Genomic DNA, 26,044 nt, shown 5'->3' with positions numbered 1-26,044 from the left:
CCGATCTGTGCCTTCCCTCGCAGGCCCGGTGGGTGCCAACCTGTGGGAGCCCTCACCTGCCCACGCGGGTCCATTCACATGCTCGCCAACCCTCGTGGGCCACTCAGCGCAAGTGTGCAGGTCTGCACTGGGTGGTTTTGGGCTGTCTATTGTGTGCTTTTCAGTTTTTGGCTCTTTGGGGGTGTGGCCTGTCTGAGAACAATGGAGACTACAGAAGGGAGAAGGAGTTGGGATTCCCCTGTTCTCCCTCCCATTCTTTCCCCAGCACCTCTGTCTCCAGTCTCTCCTCGAGGGTCTCTGGACAGTTCTGTGACCCCTTCAGCAAGGGATCCACTATTTGTGCAGACCGCGTTGTATTCGTAGGCCATCTGGCTCCCGTGCGCCTGCTTCTGCCTCTTTGGGGGCGCACCCTGCTTATGCAAAATGGAGACTACTGAATGGGGAGGGAGTCGGGACTCCCCCGTTCCTCTTCCCGTTCTTTCCCCAACACCTCCGTCTCCAGTCTCTCCTCAAGGCTCTATGCAGCTGTGTGACCCCTTTGGCCAGGCATCCTGTATTTCTTCCAGCTTGTCTGCACTTATCCCCCCAGGTCACACGTGCACAAGCTGTGTGCGAAGCACACAAAAGGCAGGTTAACTGATTCCCTTATGCCTGAGCGAGATGGTAGCTGCAGAGGGGGAGGTGCGTTATCACCTGGGCTCCACCGGCCACCGTCTCAGTTCTCTTCACAAAGTTTTCCTCACCAATCTTTTCCCAGGCACCAGCCCACTCTGCTGCTGCCTCTACCCAGAGATCAAGGAGGGCAGCTGCCAGTGCAAATTTTTGCGTTGGCCCTTTAAATGTCTCTTTGCATCCCCAGCCACCTGTCTCTGGCAGAGAGCGCCCCTAAGCTTTTCGGGGTTGCGTTTTGTATGTGTGTTTTCCCTGGTTTTAGCTGCTGTATTCTAGGGGTCCCTGTTTATGGTTCAGACCCTGTTCTTCTCAGGGGGATCCAACTGGCCATTTCAATGTCCCTCTGGTGCTGGTGCCCGTGGGTGCCCAGCCTGCCCTCTCGAGCTTCCACTGCACTTCTCACCCATTGGGATGTGTGAGAGTTGAGTCCACTGTCTCCACTGTCTGTCCACGGCTCCAAGGCTCCTCTCCCTCTCCCCATTATTCTTACATTGTTCTTTCTAATGGAGTCAGATAGTTCTCATGTTTTTTCCTAAAATTCTGTTTTGTCTCTTTTTCCATCTGAGTCATTTCTCAATTTCTATCATTAAAGTTGCTAATTCTCTCTTCCATCTGATCTGCTCTGTTTCCAATGCATTCCTCATTTACTTAGTGGGTCTTCAGTTCCAGAATTTCTGAGTTTTCGTATATCTCACTGAATTTTTTTTTCCAAAACTGAAATCTTGAGTTCTCTGTCATGTAAATCATAGCCTGCCATGTCTTTGAGTTTGGTTTCAGGAGACTTTTCATTTTTTTCTGAGCTATCTTGTTACCCTGTGTATTTACTGTACTTGATAAATTATTTCTCTGCTTGGGCATTTGAGGTAATGAACTCTTCTTTTTATAGTATTTAAGTATTTTTAAGTGTTTTGCTTTCAACAATCCAGCAAGTTGATAAGTAGAGATTTTTCTTTTGTTTTCAAGTAGATGGTACTATGTCACAAATTTTTGTTTTCTCTTACTGGCACTACTGGGACTTTCAGGGTCTCTGTATGGTGGTCACACCATAGTCATGGAAATTGTCCTGTTTTCCCCAAAGAGCTGGGCATCCCCTCTGTGATCAGGTTTTGCTGGTTTGAGGGCACCACCCCCATGGTGGTATGTGGTTATCAATGGGGTTCTGGGGCTCTAAATTCCCTGCACTGCTTCTTTGAAATCAGAGGTTACCAGCCACGCTGTGCTATCTGAAGCATCTCCACTGTCTCTACTGTGTTCTGTGTGATGGGGGGAGGTGTATTTGTGAATCTATGACCATGCTTTATTGCTATTTATGGTAGCGTCTAGCTCATGGATACCACACTGCTATACCATGTCTCCTCCCTGTCACCTGCTTTAGCTGCAATGAGTGTCAACCCCTCAGGCCAGAATATTCCTTTTGTCCCTGTGGTCCTGTGCTGTCCTATGAGGGGCTCAGCCCAACTCCTTTGTCCCTACCATGTCAGTTAGAGCCATGGAATATGCTCAACTGTATCTGCAGCCCCCGTCTCTGTCCTTGACTCCCTCTTGTCTCGCTTGCTCATTCTGATATTCCTGCCCTCAGGTACCTCAATGAATGGATCTCTCAGACATGTTGGTATGATGGGCAGGGAATTGTGTTGAATTATAGTTGTCTAAGGTGTTGTAACTTTAAGGGGAGAAACCAAGGCATCTTCTCACTCTGCCATGACACTGATGTTACTCTCAGATCTCCCTTCTTAAACAGGCTGAATTCTTACAGACATCCTCCCAGAAAAGAAACAGGGATGTTGTATTCTGCGATCAGGCCTTACCCCAGCAAGTGCGTCTCTGAGTGTGGCATCCTCTCCTCCTTGTAGATTTGGGATCAGGTCTAACCACATTCTCAAACATAGTTCACCCAAAGCCTTATATTCCAGGTATGACTGTGTTTTTGTTTAGCTATTTGTTTTGCACATATTCTCCATTAGTTAAGATAGTGGAAGGAGGAGCTCTGAGGTTTGGTTACTGAATCTTTAACATAACACTGCTATTTTTTTACATGGAGATAAATCTAGCTATGTGGGTAGACTTTGAAGGAATCCAGTACTATTTTAATATAAAGTTGCTGACAACCAATTTATTCTGCTTTTTACAAATTCAATATTTCTCAAGATTGTAATGTCTTAACAAACAAGGTTTAAGTAGAGTTAGGAAAACATTTTTGTTTTAAAAACTTTTTTTATTTATCATTTTAAAACTTCATATTGCTTATAGTCCCTCAAGTTAGAATCTTAAATGTACTGAGGAAAACAATTTTTTTAGCAAGGATAATAAGAATGAGTAAATATTCCTCATTATCTTTTTACTAGTTTAGTTTAGGAAACTGGAAGCCTGGAACAGCTATTATAACACGATGTTTTCTGTTACACAGCTTTAATCGAAATTTCTAGGTACTGATAATATTTTGAGAAATAATTTTCCCCCCACCTAATGTATTAGCTGCTATAACAAAAATGCCACTAACTGGGTGGGTTAAACCACATTTATTTCTCATTAAGGAACCAGCAGATTTGGTTTCTGGTGAGGACTTGCTTCCTGGTTCATAGACAGTTGTCTTCTAGTTGTGTCTTCACACGGTGGAAGGGGTTAGAAAGCTCTCTGGGGTCTCTTTTATAAGGGTACCAATCTCATTCATAAGGGCTCTCCCCTCATGAACTAATCACTTCCCAAAGTTCCCACCTCCAACTATCATTACATTGGGGATTAGGTTTCTACATATAAGTTTTTGGGGAAAACAAATATTCAACTGTAGCTTAGAAATGCAAATGGATTATTGGGATACTTGGATCATCTTACTGAATAATGTAATTATTATTGCTTGCACATCCATATCTAGCTTAGTTAACAAAGACACATTCTTGGATCTACAGATGCTGTAACAACATTAAAAAAAAAGTGCTGTCCTGAGCTGTGTGGTTCAGTTGGTTGGGCGTCATCCTGCAAAGCAAAAGGTCACTGGTTCAATCCCTGGCCAGGGAACATGCCTAGGTTGCAGGTTTGGTCCCCGGTTGGGGTGTATATAAAAGGCAACCAATCCATGTTTCTCTCTCACATCGATGTTTCTCTCCCTCACTCTTTCCCTCCCTTCCCCTCTCTGTAAAAATAAATAAATAAAATCTTTTAAAAAATAATACCATTGTAAGCTCTATCTTGCTTAGTGAATTTGTGGTTTTGGTTTTTTCCCCACAGTAATGCAGGACATTTTTACAAAAATAAAATAACACTGTTCTGTGGCATCCCTTAGTATCTGCTAGGCTGGATTAAAATGAATAGGTAACTACCTATCGTTGATTTAAAATTCATTTGCAGGTTGACCTTGGCAAGGGGTATATACTGTATGTTTGTACGTGCATACACCAAGTTACATAGTCTTCCAAGAGTCCCAGGGTAGTTTTAAATCTTTAATTTAAATGTTAAACTTTAGATATGACATAACCACCAGAAAATGACACTTCAAAGTAAATTGAATTTCCTCTTCGCAGGTGATATGGGGTTTTAACTCTTCTGGCCATAAGGCAAGGTTTGCATTTTTATCTAAGAGACCCATATTGTTGGTCATAAATTTGTTATCTAATTTAATTGCTTTAAGCGTAAATAAACTTCATGCTTAAGGAATGTTGTGAGCATACCTATAAATTATTAAATTTTCAAAGTGCAGAGACTCTATAAAGATATGGGAATGGATTAGGCTACAATGAGGTTTAAAATTTTATTTCTGAAACATGACATTTCCTATTCTTTGTGCAAACATTCTCACTTAGGCTTCCTGGGATCATTTCCTAAATAAACCAAGCTGCACCTGAGTCCTTGTCTCAGGCTCTGCTTCTAAGGACCATGCACTGAGACATCCAGCAACAAAGCCTGTCTCACAGGCTGGAATTTGAAATGATTTAGGAGGAACCAAGAGGCATTTCTGTCAAAATCTGCTGGCTGTTTACCTACTTCATTTCAGAAAGATGTTTCCTAGTATGTTGCTTGCTGGGAGCTCTGCCTTCTCTTCTCTGGTGTACTCTCCTCTCACTGGAGAAAAATGTAGAGAATAGGGAAAGGTGAGGGCCATGGTGCCTTTCTTTGTTAATTCATATAAAAATTTTACAATTTAACAGAGAAGTGATAGGGCCAAATATATTTTAGCTAGTGAAGTTGGAGTTTGAAAAGCATGGAAATTATATTTTAAGAAAATTGAATTTACCACATTAACACTTAACAGGAGATCAAAGAAATTGATCTTCTCAGGTCTTTGATTGCAGGGAGTTTTCACTAAAACGAGCTGCAGCTTGGAGTGGCAGTTCTCCATCTCGTCCTCCCCGTCCTTGGCTCTGGAGCTCACGCCTCTTTTCCTCTCTGAAACCTGCATCCTGGGCTGGTGGGAGGCGACAGCCACTGTGTCCAGCCTGCAGCTACCCTGCCTTATGAAGAGCGAACAGGAATTGAACAAAATATAAAGCCAATGAGTGAAAATTTTCTCACGACTGACCAATATGTGCAAGACAGAAGAGGGGACCAATAAACCTTGTCATTTTGTAACTGGGTGCAGCTAGCTGCCCCCCAAAGGGGATTTGTAATGGGGCCCAGAAATTAGGGTGTCCAAGAAAAATATCAGATACTCTCACCCCATCCCCACCCCAACCAAGGCAGGCTGCCAAGGGGGATGGGAAACAGGAGGCAGGGCCATTGAGAGTCATTTTGCATGTGAATAACAGGCCTAGGATCATTGAGAGTTACTTTGAATATCAAGAACAGATCAGTTTCACACCTGACCTAGAGTAGGGCCATTGAGAGTCATTTTGCATGTCAATAACAACAGGAAAGCTTCATACCTCATGCAAAGATGGTTACTTTGCATAGCAACTAACCAGGAAGGCCTGCAGAAGTTTAACCTAGGATGTAATTGGGCAAGGCAGCTCTCCCAGTTGCATCGCCTGCTGAAGGAGCCAGAGATGGGGTTGCTAGCAAGATTCTCGCCAGGGTTGGGATCCAGGCACAGTAGCCAAGCTAGAGGCTTTTGACCACATGGCTTAGGAAGCAAGAAAGCAAGATGTAGCAGCCATGCAGGCGGCTCCCCACTCCGGTTACAGCGTGTGTGCATGAAAGCTCAGAGATGGTTTGCTCCACACCTCGAGGTAACAATGCGAAGACCATGCAGGAGGCAAAGAGAAGAATGAACTCTTGCTAGTGGGCCATGAGAAGGTGTCACATTGTTCTGAATTAAGACCTGGAGATCATGACAACGCAGCAGATGATGCCAGGAACTGTGAGCGGCCTGCCCAGCCGAGCGCCAGACTTCCGTTCTTTTTCTTCTGAAGGACACTTCCCCTGACTGGGCAAAGCGGGGAAGGCCGGTCTATGTGTGTTGGTGGATCTTTTAATTGGTGGGTGTTTTAAATGGATTTTGAGATTTAACAGTGACATTTAGCCATTATTCAAAACCTGTATAACTTTTGAATAAAGTTTCTTTCCTTTTCACCAAGTTCTGCCATTGAAAGCTATAATTTTTAAGGGTGGGGGGCAAATCAACCTGGAACAGAGGGACCCCAGGGAAAGGTGGGGCGTTGTTTCGGTAATAGTATCTGGGGCTCTCCCACAACGGGTCTACATTTGATAACAATTTCCTTTCTTCTTAAACTTACAAAATTAGGATATATTTGACATATGACATTATTTCTTGAAAAGGTGCACTCTGTGGAAGGAAGGGAGGAAGGAAGGAAGGAAGGAAGGAAGGAAAAGAAAAGAAAGAGATGTACTGTGGATAGAAGGCTGGGGACAAAAGGGAGAGAAGAGGCAGATTTAGGAATCAAAGGATAGCTATCTGAGACTCTCCTCACTCCTGAGGCTGCAGCTGTCAGGTCGTCACCCTTTTCTGGCATGAGGACAACCTGGCTAGATCACAGGTACAATGTCAGATTTGCCTCCCTCCAGGTTTGTACAGTTTTGCAACTGTTCAATGAGGAAATAGTTAAATAAGAAGTGGAATCTAGTATGTGTTTGCTAGGGCAAGGCAAGCAAGTGGTATCGAAGGCAAGTGGAAGGGGATTCCCCTCTTCTCTCGTCATCACTGGATAGAGACCTACTTTTGTGCTCTTGGGTGCCAAGGATCAGCAGTCCAGAGACAAGCCCCAACCTGGGAAAACAGTGAGGTCTGTACCTCAATTTTCCCTCCTCAGAGCAAGGCTGGAACACACCCTGTTCGGTAGAAGAAGGAAGAGATCCTCATTCATGACACACGTTTCTGTATAGGAGTTGTTTAATAAAATTATACAAACCCGCTCATTTTCAGTAGTTTGCAATGACCTTTATTTAACCTTGCCACTCTAATAAAGAGCACTGAAAGAACATGGCCTTGGGGGTTCTCTCTTGGCTTCATGGTCCTAGGTCCCAGAGGTCTACACTCTACAGAGGCTGTAAAAGAAAAACTAGGTATTGGGCAGTGAATTTCTTTGGAACTAAATATTGTCCAAGTATTTGTTATGTAATTTAACTTTCTTGTGAAATTGCTCAAATTAGGGACATTTTTATACTAACCTGTGTATTGGGGAGATGGGGGATGCTAAGATATAGTGAAAGATAGTTAAAATTTTCAAGAATGCATTTGAGCATGCATGCATTTGAACCAGGGCAGCATCAAACAGAAAATATTTAGCAACACTCTACTGACAAGAGTTGAAAAAAAGCTTTGAAAGATTTAGAGGAATCAAGGAAATGATCTGATTGGCCATAGCGTAAGTGCTTATCCTACTTAGGAAAGCTTAATTGGCTATTTTTGATTGGTTGTCCTTAAATTTCATTTTCTCAGATTTGAGCACATTGATCCTGGCTTAGGTTTGGTTTGTTTGCATAGGCAACCAAGGCATTAGAGCCCACCTATCTAATGGCTGCTCATTTAATTACTTTAACAAATGATTTAACAGTGAGATTGAAAATATAATTGGGGGTGAGTTTTTGGTTGAATGCATTGTGTGGCCTTCAAGTAAACTTAATTACAGTCCTGTCCTGGCCCATTTCAGAAACTTTGGGGGACAAAATATGAAACTGCCATCTCATTGGTTTCAGAGAAGAATAAATATCATGAGGGAGACCTAATGAATGAGGCAATGGGATTTTCCTTTACCCCAGGGCCTGGGTTGATTTAAGTATTTTCTGTTAAGCTCAGTGGCAGAGGACAAACACTGGGCAGGATGGGGTTGCAGGAAGCAGAGAAGGGGAACTCAGCATCTCGCCCTATCCTAGGAATTGTCCCTTCTCCATCCTCTGAGCCTATAGTCTCCACTGTCGTGTCTGAGAACAAGGTGTTCTCAAAAAATTGGTGAGATATGGAAACACAGTCGAAGGGTTCTAACTGGTCACATTCACCAGTGGGTGGGATTACTATGTTATACAAGGTCACCTTGGCAGTGAGGCTCCTCTCTTCAGGTTTTTCCTTCCATGGCGCTGAAAGGGTGAGCTGAGGCAGGGCATACTCACAACAACGGGCTGGGCCATCCTGTTTTTCTTTTGTTTTTCTTTCACCTGCATGTTGCATCTTGCAGCAAGAAACTGTGACTCAGTTGCCAGAAGGTGTTAAGACTGGGCTTAAAGGACAATCAAGAATTCTTTCGACCTTGAACCTAAGTTTTGGGTTCCAGCCCAACTTCATCAGAGAGCCTGGAATTAATAGATATGGTCACCAGCTAATAGAAGAGCACCTTCATTTTTAATTGTTATGCTTCCTTGTGTGAATATCTCTTTCGGGAATCTCACAAAGAACACTTATGATTGACGGTACAGAATTTGGGAAAGTTGTTTGGGAAAAAGTAGCTGTTAGGATGACCAGCTGTCCTGGTTTGTCTATAACTGAGGAGTTTCTTGGGATATTTTTGGGACTTTTGAGCGCTAAAACCTGGAAAGTCCCTGATAAGCCAAGACGAGTTGATCACCCTAGCTGAAATGCATCTTAAAACCATTAAATCCTACATGCAAATTTAATTCCTACTCTCCGTGCATCCTTGGGTATGTTACTAACTCTCTCTGAACCTTAAATCCCTCATCTGTAGAAGAATTTTTATGAATATTAAATTAGAGTAAATTAAATTTCCTAGTACATTTTCTGGTCTTTGGTAGATAACAAATTGATGTGTATTTTTATTTCATCTTTTTATTTTTATTGGTACAGCAGAATGTAAAATGATATTCTGGGAAGAAAACACAACTAGAAGGAATTGAGATACCTTTCTGGGTGAAAAGAATGGGAGGAGTTTCCTCATCCCTTTTCTCTTCTCAGCTGTCCTTTCTAATATTAAGCAGCATCATGAGTGGACAATGGGATAGTGAATGCATCCCACTTCTGGGATAAGCCAGGGGCCACTGATACAGAAGACTGACTGCCGGGGGCTGGGCAGGGAAAGCGAACAAGTATGCTGGGATGAACAAGCGAGAGGGGATCTGAGGCAAACCGGGTGTAAAGGAGCTGCAACTACTCAGCTCCAGCAGATTGTGGCCACATGGGAAAAAAGACCCAGGGTGCCAGAGCTTACCAGTTTTTTTTCCCTAGAGAAGTTGTGTGTATTATTTTTATAAGAAATATACTTATTTGAATATGTTGACATCAAAGTTAGGGCTTTTAAAAACAATGTAAGACTCTATCAAAACATTTTACAGTCCTTTAATCCTTTCACTGAGATGCTCATTGCCTAAGAAAGTGAAATTAGATGTCATAATAAGACAACACAAGAAAATTTGTTCTATGTGAATGGACTACTCATCATTATTAAAAGAAACCAAAATAATTATATGATGAATTTCCCCTCCCCCTGCAAAAAAAGACAGGGTATTGCTGGGTTTGAAATTTGAGTTATCTTGTAAATCTAACAACTTGAGTCTAGACTTGTGGGGTTGCAAAATTATAAAGGTAGAACCTGCTAGCAAAGCTTCATGAAGTGCTTGCAAGCATTAGCTGACAGATTTCAAAACAGTTTGAATATTAGTCATCACAGATATGCCTGCCAAAAAGGGCAGAATGTTAAAAAACATCTGCAGCCCACATAAATACCCCCGCCGAGTTCAACCCAGAGAGGAAATAGCTTCTAACGCTGCAGAAGGCAAAGGAGCTGAAACAGCAGAGTTTAGATGGAGTGCCTGATAGACTTTCTCTGTGGGTGAACCTGCTATTGAGGAGCTAGTTAGATCCCAATATGTTGCATGTTTGACCTCTAGCTATTGGTGACAAGACCCTTCGAAGAATTTTTGGACTCATCCTACTCAATGAATCATTTATACTGTGTAAATTGAATATTAATCCTGTCAAGTATGGGGATGCTAGATGATTAATACTCCAGAGTTATAATTATTCCATGAAATGATGAAAAACCTCACTTCATCCTGGGATGTTAGGAATTGCATTCTAGGACCAATAAAGCAAACAAATCATAACAATTGTTAAGTAAGCAGCAAGGCCCATGGCATATTGTCTTGAACTTTTTTAAAAAGCATAAAAATAGGAATTCAAACTGAACCAACCTGCCACATCTGAAGAATTGCTACTGTTAAGGTCTGAGCCCTATGATGCTGGAGCTTTCCTTGAGGATGGAAGATTTTTCCTCAGGGAATCACATTGTTTTGCCACAGCAGAGAGGAAGTTGTCCTATGCCGCGGATTTCTGTGGCCCCTGAATGTCTGGGCCAGAAGCTCTGCAGAGAAAAACCGGGTATGTGACTACTGAGGACGGCTGTCTGTTTAGTTTCTTTTGGTTTTTGACTTAACACATCTGAACAGCTCAGTTGTAGAGATACAGACAATTTCTTTTTGTCTTTTTGCTTTCATTTATTCTTGCTAAATGAAGAACACTTGATTCAGAGTTTAAATGCTTCTCTTGTGACTACCTGTTATATAAACTCAAACAAAGAGAGAGTCATACACTAAATTGTTTCTTGCTTTTTGATTTAAAAACAAAAATCCCTGTAAAACCATTATAGCTCAAACTAGAGCTAGCAACGCCCATCACACTGGCAGTCTTTGTTTGGTGGGGGGGGAAAATCTCGCATGTGAGAGAGGTTATAATTCAGCAATTGTCTTTCTGAATTTAGAAATGTTGCTGATGTCAGGTGATCTGTTTTATTATCTACAATTCCCCAGTCGTGCAGCTAAAGTAGGCTTGTTTGAAACGATCTGATCATGACTGAAGATTGCAGAATCCTTGCTTGGAGGCTTGTCCCGCTTGGAATGTAATTTCGTGGAGGTAATTATTTTAAGACAGTGAGAGCCACGGTGAAACTGCACTGGAGTTTGAAAAGCGACAGGGCTGCTTTAAGGGAGAAACAGGAAGTTGAAATGAGAAGCCGCCGTGAGAACGCCAAGCCAGGCAGAATGCTCTAAGTGGCAACTTAAGTAGCAGTGTGTACTTTGAAATCCTCAGGCAGCCAGCCTGTCATAGGGGAATCTGACAAAATAGCCCTTTTGGGTTTTATCTACGGACTCCTAAGGAGCCGAGGATGGAGGGGCATCAGAGACTCCTGGCAGGGAAGGATGAGTATCAGTTTCAACACCAGGGAGCGGTGGAGCTGCTCGTCTTCAATTTCCTGCTCATCCTTACCATTCTGACCATCTGGTTATTTAAAAATCATCGTTTTCGCTTCTTGCATGAGACTGGAGGAGCGATGGTGTATGGTAAGTGCAGGCATTACAGGGTTGATGGGAAACTTGTTGCTTGGGAAACTAGAGACTCGTGCTCAGATGGCAAAGTACCGAAACTGGAGAAAAAGGTGCCCACTGAAAGTCGTTAGCTTGGTGAAAGGTGCTGCGGCATGAGGAACGCTCATCCCTTTGCAGGTGAGCTGCGGGAAGTTGCCTTGTCACCCCATAAATGTCACAATCATGTTCTCAGGCCGACATCTCCAGTCTGTTGACAGATGCAGGGGCATCGTCATGAGAGGAACGAGCCTGGGGCTGTTTATAATGATAGACACTGGGAAGGATGTCTGCGGTCACAGGAGGAACCTAGGGGCGTTAGAAGTAACATCACAAAAATGTCAGAAGGGAATCCTCTTAAGTCAACTAGTTTTCAAGAAGAAAACTTGCAGAAACATACCCCATCACTCATATTGGAATAAGTGTCTCCAAGTCCATTTTAATTATAGGAGCAATGTTTTATCTTCTAATATACAAGAGCTTCTTTATACAGTCCTTTTTATTTCTTAGCCTGATTTTAGACTTTCTAATTTGTAATTATTGTCCTTATTAGTATTATTTGCTATGTATCTTTTGAGGGGTGTGTGGAAATGAATTTGTTTAATATTTTACACTCTCAAAGTGTTGCTCCCCCTGTGTAACCTACAATGTCATTCCTTTCAGAACTAAATGTGACAGAGATTATCCTGGCTGTGCCCTCATCTTTTTAAAGTAAAATCCAAGGCACCAGTGGTTTTAAAACTGACCTTATTGATAAAATGGTTCACTTCGCCACTTTTATCTCAGCCCAATAATGAATAGAACTTTGAACACAATGGAAACAGGTGAAGCATTGCTACAATTCATAGCAAAGAGTATAGTTTTACTATATTTCACTTCCCTCATTTTGGAAGCCCTGAAGCCTTTAATATGGCTGAGGTTCAGGGAAGGGGATCGATGTACATTATATGTGCTAACCACACAATGTCCTGACGATACCCAGGTATAGTCATGAGTGGAGACCCGGAGAACTGCCTTGCCTGACTGGATCCCACTGTGAGACACCTTAGCAGGAGGCAGAAATCCCAGGCTAAGCAGTGTAATTCCTTTCAGGAAGCTGATAAGCTGACCCATTCAGAGCGCAGAGTTAAATTTCTTTGTATTGAGGGTCTTAAATCACATAACAGACCTCTTACTTGAGGGGGAAAAAATCACAATCAGGTTGAAGAGAAATAAGCAAACAGAAAGGAAGTGATGTTGTCAGATGTCAAGCCAGGAGCTCCAGTCACTTTTGCCCTTCTCTATCATTGATGGTCCAGGATCTTTTTCTTGAGTTGGCTAATAAATAATCAATGAGAATATGGAATATAAATTGAGAAGCCAGAAACAATGTAATTCTTGGCATTAAATTAAAGGACTATATGTGGTTTAGCAAAACAATACAGATTTTAAAATTACAAATCTTTATTAGAGGGAAAGATTTCTTCACAGGCCTGAATTTAATTGAACCATGACTCACTTATCAATTTCACCTTATCTACTGGTTTGGCCAAAAAGTCTGTTACATTTTTTCCATAAAATATAAGGCACATTTCATTTTTGCCAATAACTTTATTGCTTTGGAGATTTTGAGGGTGTTGGTTCTCCTGCTATTGGCTCCTAGTGGGGAGAGGCCAAGGGTGGTGCTAAATGACTTTCAATGCATAAGACAGCCCCACAGCAAAGAATTATTTGGCCAAGATGTCAATAGTATCAAGGAATTTTGCAAACCACTTTTTACATACTCAATCAGTCACAGCACCTTCTGCATACACAGCACAAATATTTTTTATTTATTTATTTTATTTTTTGCTTTTCAGGTGCATTTTTACTTTTCTTGGAAAAAAATAAAGCATAATATGCCAAAAATGTTGCATATCTTCTTTCGTCTGCAATATTAAAATGGCTTCACAAAATTCATCAATTTTGATAAGAGTTTTAAAAAATCCATGCTGATAAGACAGCTGTCACAATACAATCTAACAGAATTGTTTTGAGTGAAGTTAAAGACAACAAAGTGCTACTAGAGCCATCATATGGAAAAAAACATAACAGCCTTTTTGGCCAACCCAATATGCCAGAGATACTGTTTAATAAAACTTTTGATTAACTTTGGAGACTTACTAAGATTAGAATATACTTAATACTCACAACAAATAGATGCAATTTTTATTTTGACCCTGAAAAATTTCAGATTGCTTTTAATCTTCAAAAACTCCATGACATACTTTTAAGTTGGTGTTGAAGTTATAAAATATTAGCACATTGCATAACAGTTGAAACAACATTTCTCTAAATTGATATTGTTAGGGCAGTTTAGGCTTAAAGTTTATGAGAGTTGGATGAAGTTGAGCTGTCTGATTTTTATCTTTTCACAATTTTTTTCTTGCATGATTTTTTAATGTGAAAGTTATTGAAAGCATTTCTGAAATAGTGCAATGTAAAAGGATTATAAAATTATGAGGACATTACTATTCCACTACTAGAACTTTGATTATTCTTGAGTTGTCTTGAACTGTAGCAATCAATGACAAGATTTTTATTTTAGTATTATTTAACATTTTTTGTTGGCATAGAGTTGAAGTGGTTGAAACTTAAGGGTATCCTAGAGGTTATTTTCACCAGCCCTCTCATTATACAGAGGAAGAATCTGTATGAATCTCAAAGAAGTGAAGTAACTTCCCATAAACTGAATAGCTAGCTGCTCATGCCAGGGTCTGTATACTTTTACTCATCCACGTGTCTAATAAGTTCATGTTCATCCTAAAGGAGCTCTCACTGATAGTCTCTGAAAATAGTCCATATGGATGGTATTAGTGGCTTCTCATATTTCTTCCCTAGGGATGATATAAATGTTATATCTCAACTTTTATTAGGGAGTTTGTGTCATTGACGTAATAAAATAGTCTGAAACTACAACAAAGGAATGAGATAGGATTTTCTAACACTTCTAAATGATATGGGGAAAGGAGATACCAAGTGGGTAAATTTCTCAGTAGCTATAAATAAATTTGAAATTCATAGATTAGGAAGTAGCCTTAGAAAGCATAAGTCCAACATCCTCATTTCACAGGAGAGAAAACAAAGACTTATAGAGGTGAAGTTTAGGTAAATAGTTAGCCGCTGAGCTGGGATTCAACCTCCTATCTCTAAGAGATGCGAAAAGTATTTTCCAATAAGTCAATTCTCTCAATGACCATCCTGAAGAGAGGCTAGAGAGAGATTCAGATGCATCCTCATATTGTTTATGCTTTCAGGATTAGTCAGATACAGATTCTATTGTCTAGGAAATCCAAGAGTAAAATTTCAGGACAAGACTATATAAAACACTACTTTATCATCAAAGATGGAACCCATGGTTCTTGCTGGAGTCCTGCCAGGATTATGAGGATAATCAATGGAGAAGTAAAAATACAAAACTATGGTTAAGTTTTAAACCTAAAAGAAATTTTTTAAGGAGATAAATATTTGAGAGTAAAGTATACCTCACTCATCTCCGTGCTACACATAGATATGTATAGTGAAAGGTCTTCTAAGATTTTGCAGTTCTGTACCTAATGCTTACCAAAGAATTTGGCTAAGAGTTCCTCTACTAGACTGCATACTGCTCTTGCTCTCACCATCTTTTGGTGTAATGTGCCATTTTCCTTTGTATCAAGAGCCATAAGTATTTTTCTAAAACACTGAATTTCCTATAATACCTCAGCCCCATCTGCCAATTGTCTTTCTGCTGGTATTCTGTTGCTACATTTCAAATATCCTTCAGCAGATGTAATAGATATTGATGCATTTTATCAGTATGCCAGAGAATCAAATCAAAACACTCTAAAAAAGGGCCTTAGAAAATGAGCAGTTAAAGAAAAATGAGAGAAAAAAACAATCATTTAACTGCTTTTTTACTTATTGTTAGACACAATTTCCAACTTGTTAACCTTAAAATATGTGTTGTTTAATTTGACTCTGTTCTTTGGAGATAAATCTGCTACTCCAAATATAAATAATCCACATTAGGAACAATAGCTTTTCTCTGGGTATTAAGGGCCACAGGTGGCTTTTTAAAATTGGCGGCAGCATTCTCACAATACTTCTGCCTCACCCGGAATGCAAATGAGTAATTTTGTCTTATGACATTCCGTGGCTCTCATTATTTCACAATTGAAGTATTAGAGTCCGTAACTAGTTTAAAATATACACCATGGTGGTATTCATTTAAATTGGACTAAAAGCTTAAATGACTATTAATGGTCAAAGTATTGATTGACAACAGCTGGTGCACTTAGCGCTGCTCACTTAGGGCTCTGTATGCCCTGCTCTTGTTCCTAAAAGAAAAATTGCTCATTTCCTGAGAGCATAAAGAGTTCCATTACACATCGCTGGGAGATCCCATACTTTATAGGACATTCATAATGCCATGTACTTGAGGGCTGGGATCTGCACTTAGGGACAGAACAATTTAAACCTCTTAGCATTCTACCTTTCATTTTACGGCCTTACAGTATATGACATGGCCTCTGAACTCATGTGGAAGTTTTGCTCATTATTTAATGAGCAGAAATGAAATTTTAAGCCACAAAGCTTAGATTTTTAATTCATTAAACTATGTCATATCAAATGATTAAATTACATCTAATCCTTAAGAGTATACTTACCACTTTAAGAGGACAAATTTAGTTCATTCAGCAGCATGTTTTTCAAGATGTAAAGAAAGTATCGTCACATAGTGAATCAGCAAGGTTTTAAAGCCTATCTTTCTTTAAAAAAAAAAAGTCCTAAGATATCAATTTCAACTTAGCACTGCTCAGAGCTTCCCCAGGACAAAATTGGGCAGGTGGACATGGTGTGGCCCTCCCTTGCTGACTCATTTTCTCTGCCCCAGCCTAGCCTTGCCATCCTCGACCACCAGGCCCATTGGGCAAGTTTAGACCTCTTCTTGCCCTTCCCGCTGCTTGGGAAGGTCCTCCTCAAAGTGTTTTTTACAGTTCGAATGTGCATGTCTTACGGAGGGCACATTAGATCCTCTGTTAGGAATTTGAGGTTTTTACATAATGATTTTTTTTTTTCTGGAGCTAGATGCATTACTTCAGCAAGTGAATTAGCCTCTGGCCTTACTTATCTCATCTGTAAAATGAGGAAGAAAGGAAATAGGTATCACTAAGCTCTCTTGCAAGTGCAAACGTCTTTCAAAATTTAAACCAGGACTGCCTTCAGCCCTCAGGCCTCTCTCAGCCACTCCATCTCAGGCCAGTTTCCTCCCAGAACCCCATCAGCATGTGGTAACTCAGTCTATTTTTCCAGGCAAGAGTTTAGCTGGTGTTATTAAACCACTCTCACTTCTTCTGGTCCAGCTCTGATTCTGTAGTGAGTGTTCAGTCAATCCCGCTGAATTGTTCTCAGTGAGATGAAGAGAGGAAGTTGTCTCACGAGAGCAGAGCAGTGCGGGCGGCCTGTGGATTCAGGGCTTGGTGGAGCCTGTCACATGAAAATCCAAATGAACCCTGACCCCTGTGGCTCAGCTGGTTGGGCGTTGTCTGCAGAAGGAAGGGGCGCTGGTGGAATTCCCGGTGAGGGCACGTGCCAGGTTGCAGGTGTGGTCCCTGGTTAGGATGTGTACAAGAGGCAATCTATCGAAGTTTCTCTCCTTCTTTTTCTCCCTCCCTTCCTCTCTCTTCAAAAGTAAATAAATAAAATCTTTTTTTTAAATGGCTAAAAAGTCAATTTAAAAAAATCTGAGTGACTTTGCTTTCATTTAAAGGGCTCAGCAGGAAAGATAATTAGGATTAAGAGCCCAATGAACTAAACGCGTTCTCCTTTTTGGCATAAAAAGATTGATTTAAAGGACCTTCAGAGATGATGAAGACAAAGCTTTCCATGCTGTAAAGTGTTAGCCAAAGAAAAGTTGAAGAAGTGGAAAAGTCAAAGGCATGTTACTCTCTTCAGGTTTGTAGAAGTTAATTGTAGGAAAGTGACCTTCTCCACATTCTGCTGTGCTTCTGAGCTGTTCCCTAAGGAGCTACAGGGGAAGCCCTTTGAGCCAAGGACAGTGGGGCCTCAAGGGATCTGCTCTCAGAGTCCTAAATGGGAGGACTTTGCACATCAAGGAAATAGAATGTATGATTCAAACTACTTACAGATATAATATATAATCTGAACTTAATTCAAAGTATGTGGCTAGTGAAGTGGGGACATGAAGAGCTAACATTTGCTAAACATCTATTATATCAAAATTATTTATAATAGTAACAGTAGCTAACAAATAACATTTATAATGTGAACTATACTGTCAGAAGAACTTTATATATGTTAACTTATTTAATCTTCACAAAACCATTTTTATGGGGGGGAACTGAGGCACCAAAAAATTAAATAAGTTGCCTAAGGTCACACAGATCTAAATGCCCCATCTGGGACTCAAGCCTTGGCAGTTTGGCTCTGTGCTGCCACCAGGTATCACAAACCTGGCTGTGATCCTGTATGCATGTGTGATGGAAGAGGAGGGTATTGTCATTTTCATGTTACAAATGAGGAAGCTGACATTCAGCCAAAAAAGTAACTTGCTTGTAACCATTAGGGCAGAGCTTCAAACCCAGGACCATAAAAGCCATGTTCTTTCACCTATGCCCCACATCTAGCCCTAGAAGAGTTGCTGTTATTTAATAAATGCCTACCTTCTGCCAGGTACTTCCAGAAGAAAGAGATTGAGATCTAATAGCTGCATACATATATGATTGCTAATCCTTACAACATCTGTGCAAAGTATGCAGGATGATCTTTAGTTTGCATGTGAGGACATAGAAACTCAGAAAATTTATGGCGTGGCCAAAACTGCAAAGTATAATGGTTAAGAACGCCAGTTTTGAAAGCTAGTGCTCTCAAATTTTGGGCACTGTTGTCCTCTCATCAACGTCTGCTCTTGATATGTAACTGTCTCATGAAGCCAGGAATAAGGAAAGGCTGGGGACGGGAGGCAGGGTAGTTAACTTTTTCTTGTACCTTGAAGCTTCAGGAATGGTATGCCATCCATTGCAAAAAGCCCAGCATGGGAAAGACAGTGGGAGCATGTCCATGCCAAGTGGCTGGGTTGAAATGTCCTGGGGAGAGTGATGAGTCTGCCCCAGCGTCAAGGAAAGAAGTGTTGCAAGTGCACAGTCACTCTGGTTTTATATGCTTGTAAGTTGTCAGACTGGTTGTGGAAGGTACTGAATAGCTTGAGAAGGGACTGTGTCTTATTCATGTGGATCATGCAGTACAGGCTTTCATCATGTTAGTTTAATTGAGTGGAGCTTTTGGAAGAGACTGAAGGTAGAATCATTAATCATACCTGTGGGCTCTCCAGGCTTTGTGAAACCTGCATACATGAACCTGAGAGGGCATGGATTTTGATGGAGTTTAACTGGCAAGGTACTTGGATTGGTAGGAACTCTTGTCTTAGAGGCTTCTCACAGTGTGGCCACTGGACTTGCAGCCTCAGATCACCTGAGAAACGTAGATGTGTAGGTCCCAACCCAGACCGACTAGGGGCTAACAACCTGCATTTTAACAACCTTCCAGAGGGTTCTAATGCACTAAAGTGTGAGCACTACTTCACTAGGGAAATGAAATTGAACATACAGTTCCTAGTTTTGTCTCCTCTGTTTTCCCCTATCTTTTCTCTTCCTCATTTCATTACTCTCCTGTAGTAAAGAGGGGGTTTGGGAGACCATCTTATTTGTTCATCCCTTTTTTACTATTTACAATACTTTCTAATGTTCCCAATTCTGGTTTGGAAAAAGATAGACTTTTCATGTAAACATTATAAAGAAATCATTTTGCGTTAGTCAGTATGTATCTAGTTAGAGATCTCTATATATTTCTTCCATAAAATTCTTAAGACAGTTGCAAGGAAATGTTGGCTATGTATAAGTTAGTGTCTGAGATAATTTCCAGAGAGAAGTTACCCATAATGCTGTGACAGACATGCCAGAGTCTTGTGAAGTGTCTCTGTGTATATGTCTGTGTATGTGTGCATATGTATTTGTGTCTATGTGTGTTTGTGTTGTGTGTGGTGTATGTTTGTGTCTCTCTGTGTTTGTATATGTTGTATATGTGTGCTTGTGCATGTGTGTGTGATGTCTGTATGTTTCTATATGCTGTATCCATGTGTGCATGTATGTTTGCATGTGTGTGTTGCTCTGCAGCAAGGATGGGGGAGAACATTGGGCACCCTACCATGGCAGAAAATCTGATGGTTGGGACTTTCTGTCATCTTCTGTATGTGCCTGTCCTCCAAGAAAATTAAAATTGTGAATGAGCCCTGGTCAGCATGGTTCAGTTGACTGAGTGTCATCTTATGGGGTAAGGGGTTGCCAGTTCAATTCCCTGTCAGGGTATATGCCTGGGTTTTGGCCCAATCCCCAGTGGGGACATGTGCGAGAGGAGACCAATCAATGTTTCTCTCACACATTGATGTTTTTCTCCCTCTCTTTCTCCCTCCCTTCCCTTCTTTCTAAAAATAAATAAATAAAATCTTAAAAAACAAAACAAAGCTGTGAATGAAACATTCCAGGTGGACCAGCCTCACGGACCACCTCCCATCTTCAGATACTGTGGAAAACTCCTGCTGGCAGGTGCTTCAGATCTGTTCTGAAACCTTTTTGGGATCTTTTCATCACCAAAACAAGTTGTCAGAGAGCCAGCAAAAAGCAATAAATTGTATCCTTTTAGGAACACTGACACTTTCCTTTAGTCCTTTGAATTTACAAAGTTGAGGGGGATAGGCAGAGAAAGAACAAAAGACCCAAATGACCAGCTGGCATTACATATTTTTACTTCCTATGCCTGACTAATCTCAGGGTAAAACTAAACTGCTGAAAGGGAAAATGTTAGGAAATGCACTTAGCATTTGAAATTCAAACCCGTATTACCTCACTATATCAGCTGTCTGACAAAGCTTTGATAAGATGGGGAATGTAGACAAATATTAAGTAAAAAGTTAAAAATTGTGGAGATGCTATTTAAAGTTTCATATCTGTGACCACTGTCCTAGGGAGAGTTAAGTGGTGTGCACTGATTCAGCTTTCTTAGAAGACAGGGCCCAGCAGAAGTAACACCTGCTTGAGTGTGGTTGGTAGGGTAGTAATATGGGTGTAATAATTTATAGTTTTAATTTGAACATTTCACCTAAAATGTTATATGGTGTGCTTGAGTGTGATTCTAGAATTACATGCTTATGATTTTGTAATGAAAGTTTTTGTGATAAAAAGGGAAGTTATTTGTGCCAGACCCTATATTTGTCATACCCTTTCCTTCTCCATCCCACATTTGAACCCTTAGTTCATATTTTTTTTTAATCTGACTGACTGAAGTAACATCACAGATTCCCACTGTAAAAAGTCCTAATAGTGGTAAAAAACACTCTTCCTTAGACTTTATTTTATTCCTGTCATATTGAAACTCCTCTACTCAAATTCCTTTGTTAAATTCTTCCTCATGTAAATAGAAATAACTTCCGATATTAACTTCCTCTCCTTGTCTTCACTGTATTGCAGTTCTTTTTTTCCCCTTCAGATAATTGTCTCCAAATGCAGTTTCCTGTGCTCCAAAACAGAGCAAATCTGCTTGCCAACAGAGAACTCACTCATGTTTTCCACAAGACCTTCTTGCCAATACTCTCTCCTTCTTGGACACCCTCTGCTCCTCAGCTATGCTGGGGGCCTACGTCTCAGCTGCCTCGCAAGCCATACCAAGCTGCTTGACATGCCTCATTAGCACTGTGCTCATTAACTTTCATATACTTCTCCCTAGAAAGCCTATCCCCTGTTCTCACTGTGCCCTGGTGAACTCTTACACATCCTTAAGCACCTCCTCTGTGAAGCCTTTCCTAACACTTTGCTGGGTGGAGAGTTGGTCTTTCCTTTAGCACTCCTTAGGTCTTTGTACATTCACTTGTTTAAAAAAAAAATAAAAATGTTTCTGTTAAGATGCATTCAGTTGATAGTAACAGAAACCCTGAGTGATAAGAGTTAAGCAATAAAGACATTTATTATCTCCTATGACTAGAAGTCCACAGAAGGATAGCCTTCAGAGGTGGCTGATTCCATGCCTGCTCTTGTCAGCAAGGACCCTAGTTCTTTCCTTTTCTCCATTCCATGTGTCTCATGCTGACTTCAGCATGAGGCCGGCAGTGAGAGGGATTATCCTGAGGAAGAAGAGAGCCATCTCTTCCCCTTTCTCCCTAAGAGGCTCTGCTTTCTTTGATTTTTCTTATTGGAATCAGGTCACAGGTTATTGTAGAACCAATTATTGGCAAGGGGAATGAGAACACCCTAGGACCTGGAAATGGGGTCCTCTTATCCTAGCACATGGGGAGCGCTGGACAGCTGCGCAGGTCGGGGCTTTGTTGGGACAAAAGAGGGATGGGTGGTGGGTGGACAATCAATGGTGTCTGACATACTAATGAAGTTGAAATATAGTATTACGTGTCAATAGTTTGAGGAGTTATCGTCTTGTTTTGGTAAGGGAGAATGCCTCCTCTATATTTAGTTCATGCTTGGTAGCCACTGAATGCCTAGAGTGAAAGGACTGCAAGACCCAGTTCTTCCACAGTCTTCATGTATTAAGCACCATTCGCGCTACCCTCCTAATTCTCTCCAGTGTCATGTGGATTTAAAAACACACGTCCATAAGAATGTGCTTAGATGCCTGCGTCCAGCGGGCCCCTGCGGCTCCAGGCCAGCTGCGCTCCCGCACCAAAAGAGCGAAGGTAGAGGGTGCCCCAGGAGACCGCCCGTGGGAGTGTCTGTCCCACAAGTTTTCAACAGAGCCAGAGATTTTAACACTCTATGTTTTAAAAACCTTTTTGAAATCTGTTTCAGTAATTATAAATATAATTACTATTAAATATCATTACGTATTTAAGGAAATCCCCACCTGTATTCCTCTCAGAAAACCCCTTTAGGAAGATGCTTCATATCATCATGAATGACTGTCCATTCTATGGGGAATTAGTTTTGAACTGCAGGCTTAGTATACGAGGAGACTTAGTACGGCCTTGTACTTTATTCTTCCCGGAAGTCAGGATCACAGGATTCAGCAAGAGGAAAAGGGATGGTAGCATTAGAATATTTTAATATTTTAGGATCAAAGCCATATTTTATTTGTTTCAGTAACTCTCGCAGTCCCAGAGCAATACCTTGTGTGTATGTGGTGTGAAAGCATGAGGAGGGTGGGAGTAGAGTTTTTTCAAGTTTCCGCTGTGGCCATGAAGTGAGAGCTGGTCCAGAAGGGCAAGGCTCGTGTTTCTCAAAGCCTCTCTGTCAGAGTGCTGGTGAGGCCAGTTCCCCATCATCCCTCCCTCCCTCCTCCCCATCCCATAACATCACCTTGTCGCTGCCTGTCAGGCAGCTCCTAAGACAGCTACGTGGCAAGCCCTTTAAGGATGGGAGCATCACAGCATTGGGTGTGATCTTCCTCACAAAGGACATTTTCAAATATTGGTCACTGCCTAACTACACACACTCAAAGGATCTATTCTTCTTGACTCCAAGGGAGTTTGTGAACTTGGAGAAAGTTGGGTTATAATTCTACCTTAAGTGTTTAGCTTTTTCTAGAGGAAAGAGAAGAACAGCATAGAGTGTCTGCCCGAGCAGTTTCTTTGTCTAGTGGGGAGACACAGCCAAGGTCTGCACAGCAATGCTAAACAATGCGTCTTTATAGAATCAGGCCCTCAGGGGCGTGGTTCCCGCTGTGAGTGCTGTTAAGATCTCAAAGACGAGGGAGCTCAGAGACAGGCTATATCAGAGCCTGGCCCTGCAGATGGGACCTGAGATGGTGTGTGCGGAATGGGAGTGCTTCAGGGACGAGGTCTATTGTTGAAGCTCCATCCTCGGGCTGGATGCTGTTGGAGACACGTTGGGATTCACGAAGGGGCGGGTCCACATTGTTGTTACTCCAGCTTCTCAAATGCCCAGACTTGTGGGGCCAAGGATGCATCTGGACTTGGGTTCTGTCTGGAGAAGGTGATGCCACCCGCTGGCTGGGGAAAGAGCTCAGTGAAGTGTCACGCTTGTGGGAGTATGAACTGGGACCAGGGCTGTGCGCGTGGGTGCTGGGTGGCATTGCTGTGCCAGGCCAGGTTTCTCCTTTTCTCCTGAGCAGGTAGGATTCTGATTCATGACTCACCAGTGGGAGCGGTGGTTCGTGTCTACAGGCCATGGAAGCCAGGCTCTTCTTTCCCTCTTTTGTTCCTGAATGGTTGGGGCTTTCTTTATCCTGTAGCTTTTTTGTGAGTATAAAAACAACTCTTAGCGTTTTCTTCCTACTGGCAATTCCACTTTACCTGTCACCTGCTCTCCTATATTAGCGGGGAGTTGGTCACCCAACACTTCATATTTGTGTCAGCAGATGGCTAAAGTGCTGAGTGGAGGGGCTCTATGGGTAGGTGGCTGGCCTGTGACATCAGGCATTTTTGGGTTACTGCCACTGAAGCAGAGGCGCACAGATGGGTGCATGGGAAGCGGTGGCTTCCCCATGGTTCCTCACACTCTGCCAAGATGATGATTCCTCTCCGCCTTTGGGGCTGGGCAGAAGCAGGGCCTGAGCATTTTGTCCAGTGTGTTAATTTGGATTCTCTAAGAAGCAGATGCTGGGAAGAGATTCATTGTGCAAAAGATTTATTGGGGGATATACCTTAGCAGGAAAATAGGGAGGGAGCGTGTGAGCGACAGGAGAGCTGTCAGACCTCGGTGCAGCCCCAGCCTGTGGAGAGAGGGAAGGGAAGGAGGCTGGTGGGAGAAGGTTTAGTTTGCAGGGCAGCTCGAAGGAAGTTTGGGCAAGGCTGATTGGGCATCGCTGGGCCATGGGTGGCCCTTCGGAGGAGTTCCGTCGCCCTGCCTTAGCACCCCTGCTCACTCAGTCTGTGGCTGGCCTCAGAGGGGATGTGGGCATGGATTCCCGAGCACAGAAGCTGAGACCATGGTCAGCTGCACTCCTCACAGTGGGGGGTCTGTCTGACAGGTGCATTTTCATGGCCATTCCATCAGGTGGCCTCTGGCAGCAAGCAACTGACTTCATTTACCACAGGGCACCTCTCCTTGAAGGCAGCTGCAGGGCTGCTGCAGGGGGCCAGACTGGGCCACTCAGGTTTTGAGGCCTTGTATGAATTTAGCCACAGTGTCCCAGGTATTGTGACAACTACTTGTTTTCCCTGCTTGGCAGGGGGGAAAGTGGAGGCTTCATATTTACTTCTTGTTATTGAATTGAAAGCATATTGCAAAAATGAGTGGCTCTCCCTGTGGGAACTGAGAATGGTATTAATGCAGGTTCTTTCCAGTCAGTCCCCACGCGGATGGCCTCTTGTGCTGCCCTTCTTTATCTCCCACGTGAGTGGAAAACAGAAGCCTGGTATCATCCATGGTACCTGCCAAATAACTTTTAGAAAAATGAATCCTTCATGGGCAAAGTTTTGGGAAAGTGATGTTCTTACCCAGGCGCCCTAAAGCACTTGCAGTGTGGGTAGGTGCTGTGTCTTCCCTTGTCTTTCCTGACTAGTCTTACTATAGTCATTGACGCTGCTCATGGAAGGCTGCCCACGTCCAGAGCATATCAAACACTCATGGCAGATTATATCCATTCCTTATTTTCTCTTGCTAATAAAGGTTAGGATACAATATTTTGCACTATTATGGAAAAATGGGCTAAATACTGACAATTAACTACAGTAAAAATATTCTTGAAAGAAATCTGTTTTCATTTTCGCCTCTCACTGTAATTAGTTCTCTGCCTTGTTGCCCAAGTGGTAGTTCTTAAATGGAAATCTGATTGTTTTACTCTACTGCCTAAAATCTGTCAATAGTTCTATATTGCCATTGGATTAAAACTAAAAACTTTAGCATGAGAGAGGAGCCTTGCTGACCTAGCCCCTGACTATGGTCTACAGTCTAGAATTTCTCCCCTCTACTCTCTCTCCCTCCCTCAATTTTTCTCCTCTCCTTACACCACTACTAACTTCCTAAATCCATTGGGTTTTTAAGTCCCTCTGTATTTATATGTTATATTAGTTAAGTTATCCTAGTGCCTGTTAATACAGAAACACTAGTATTTCAGTGACTATACAACGGAAGTTAACTTTCATTCACATAAGAGTCCAGTGCATGTATTCCTGGTTGGTAGATGGCTTTCCCCAACCTGGTGTCTCAGAGCAAGTGCCTTTATTCACTCCTTATCCATCTAATAAATGGGAAAAGAGAGAAAACTCGCCTGCTTCTTCAATATTGTGACCCGGAAGCAGCACATATCACTTTTGCTTAAATTCCATTGCTGAGAACCCAACCAGATGCGAGACAGCCAGGAAGCGTGTTTTCTGGCCACGCAGTCACTTCTCAGCCGCTCTTTTGCACACTGGAGAAGATAAATCCTGGGCCGCTTCTTGCTTTCCTCACTGTTATGCTTGTGCTACCACGCACATGTGCAGCCTGAATCCCAACTCATTCCCTGAAACAGCTCACCTGGACAAATTGTGTGTGACCTTTTAAGATCCATCTGAAGCTATGCATCATTCAAATGGCTTTGGAGTGTTTCCACTCTATGCTCATATAATGCAGGGTGCTTACCAGCTGTCAAAGCACATATCACATTGTATTACAATTGTTTGCTTATGTATGGGTCTTTATTTTACAAATTTGAG

The 26,044-nt window shown here is 41.9% G+C and overlaps 1 protein-coding gene across 1 annotated transcript in view; it reads left to right on the top strand.

Annotated features, from left to right (window-relative positions):
* The first annotated feature begins 11,049 nt into the window (after window positions 1-11,049).
* The window catches only part of SLC9A9 (solute carrier family 9 member A9), a 507,378-nt gene continuing 492,383 nt past the window's right edge, over window positions 11,050-26,044 (top strand). The window contains exon 1 of the mRNA XM_054585160.1: window positions 11,050-11,346. Within this exon, the coding sequence (XP_054441135.1) occupies window positions 11,172-11,346 (175 nt within the window). The 5' untranslated portion in view covers window positions 11,050-11,171. The remainder of the gene's footprint in view (window positions 11,347-26,044) is intronic.

The sequence above is a fragment of the Pteronotus mesoamericanus genome, unplaced genomic scaffold, assembly GCF_021234165.1.
Source record: "Pteronotus mesoamericanus isolate MK-2021 breed Mesoamerican mustached bat unplaced genomic scaffold, CSHL_Meso_final contig_82, whole genome shotgun sequence".
Lineage (NCBI taxonomy): Eukaryota > Metazoa > Chordata > Mammalia > Chiroptera > Mormoopidae > Pteronotus > Pteronotus mesoamericanus.
Note: the sequence above shows the minus strand (reverse complement) of the source record. Positions and strands in the feature narration are given on the sequence as shown.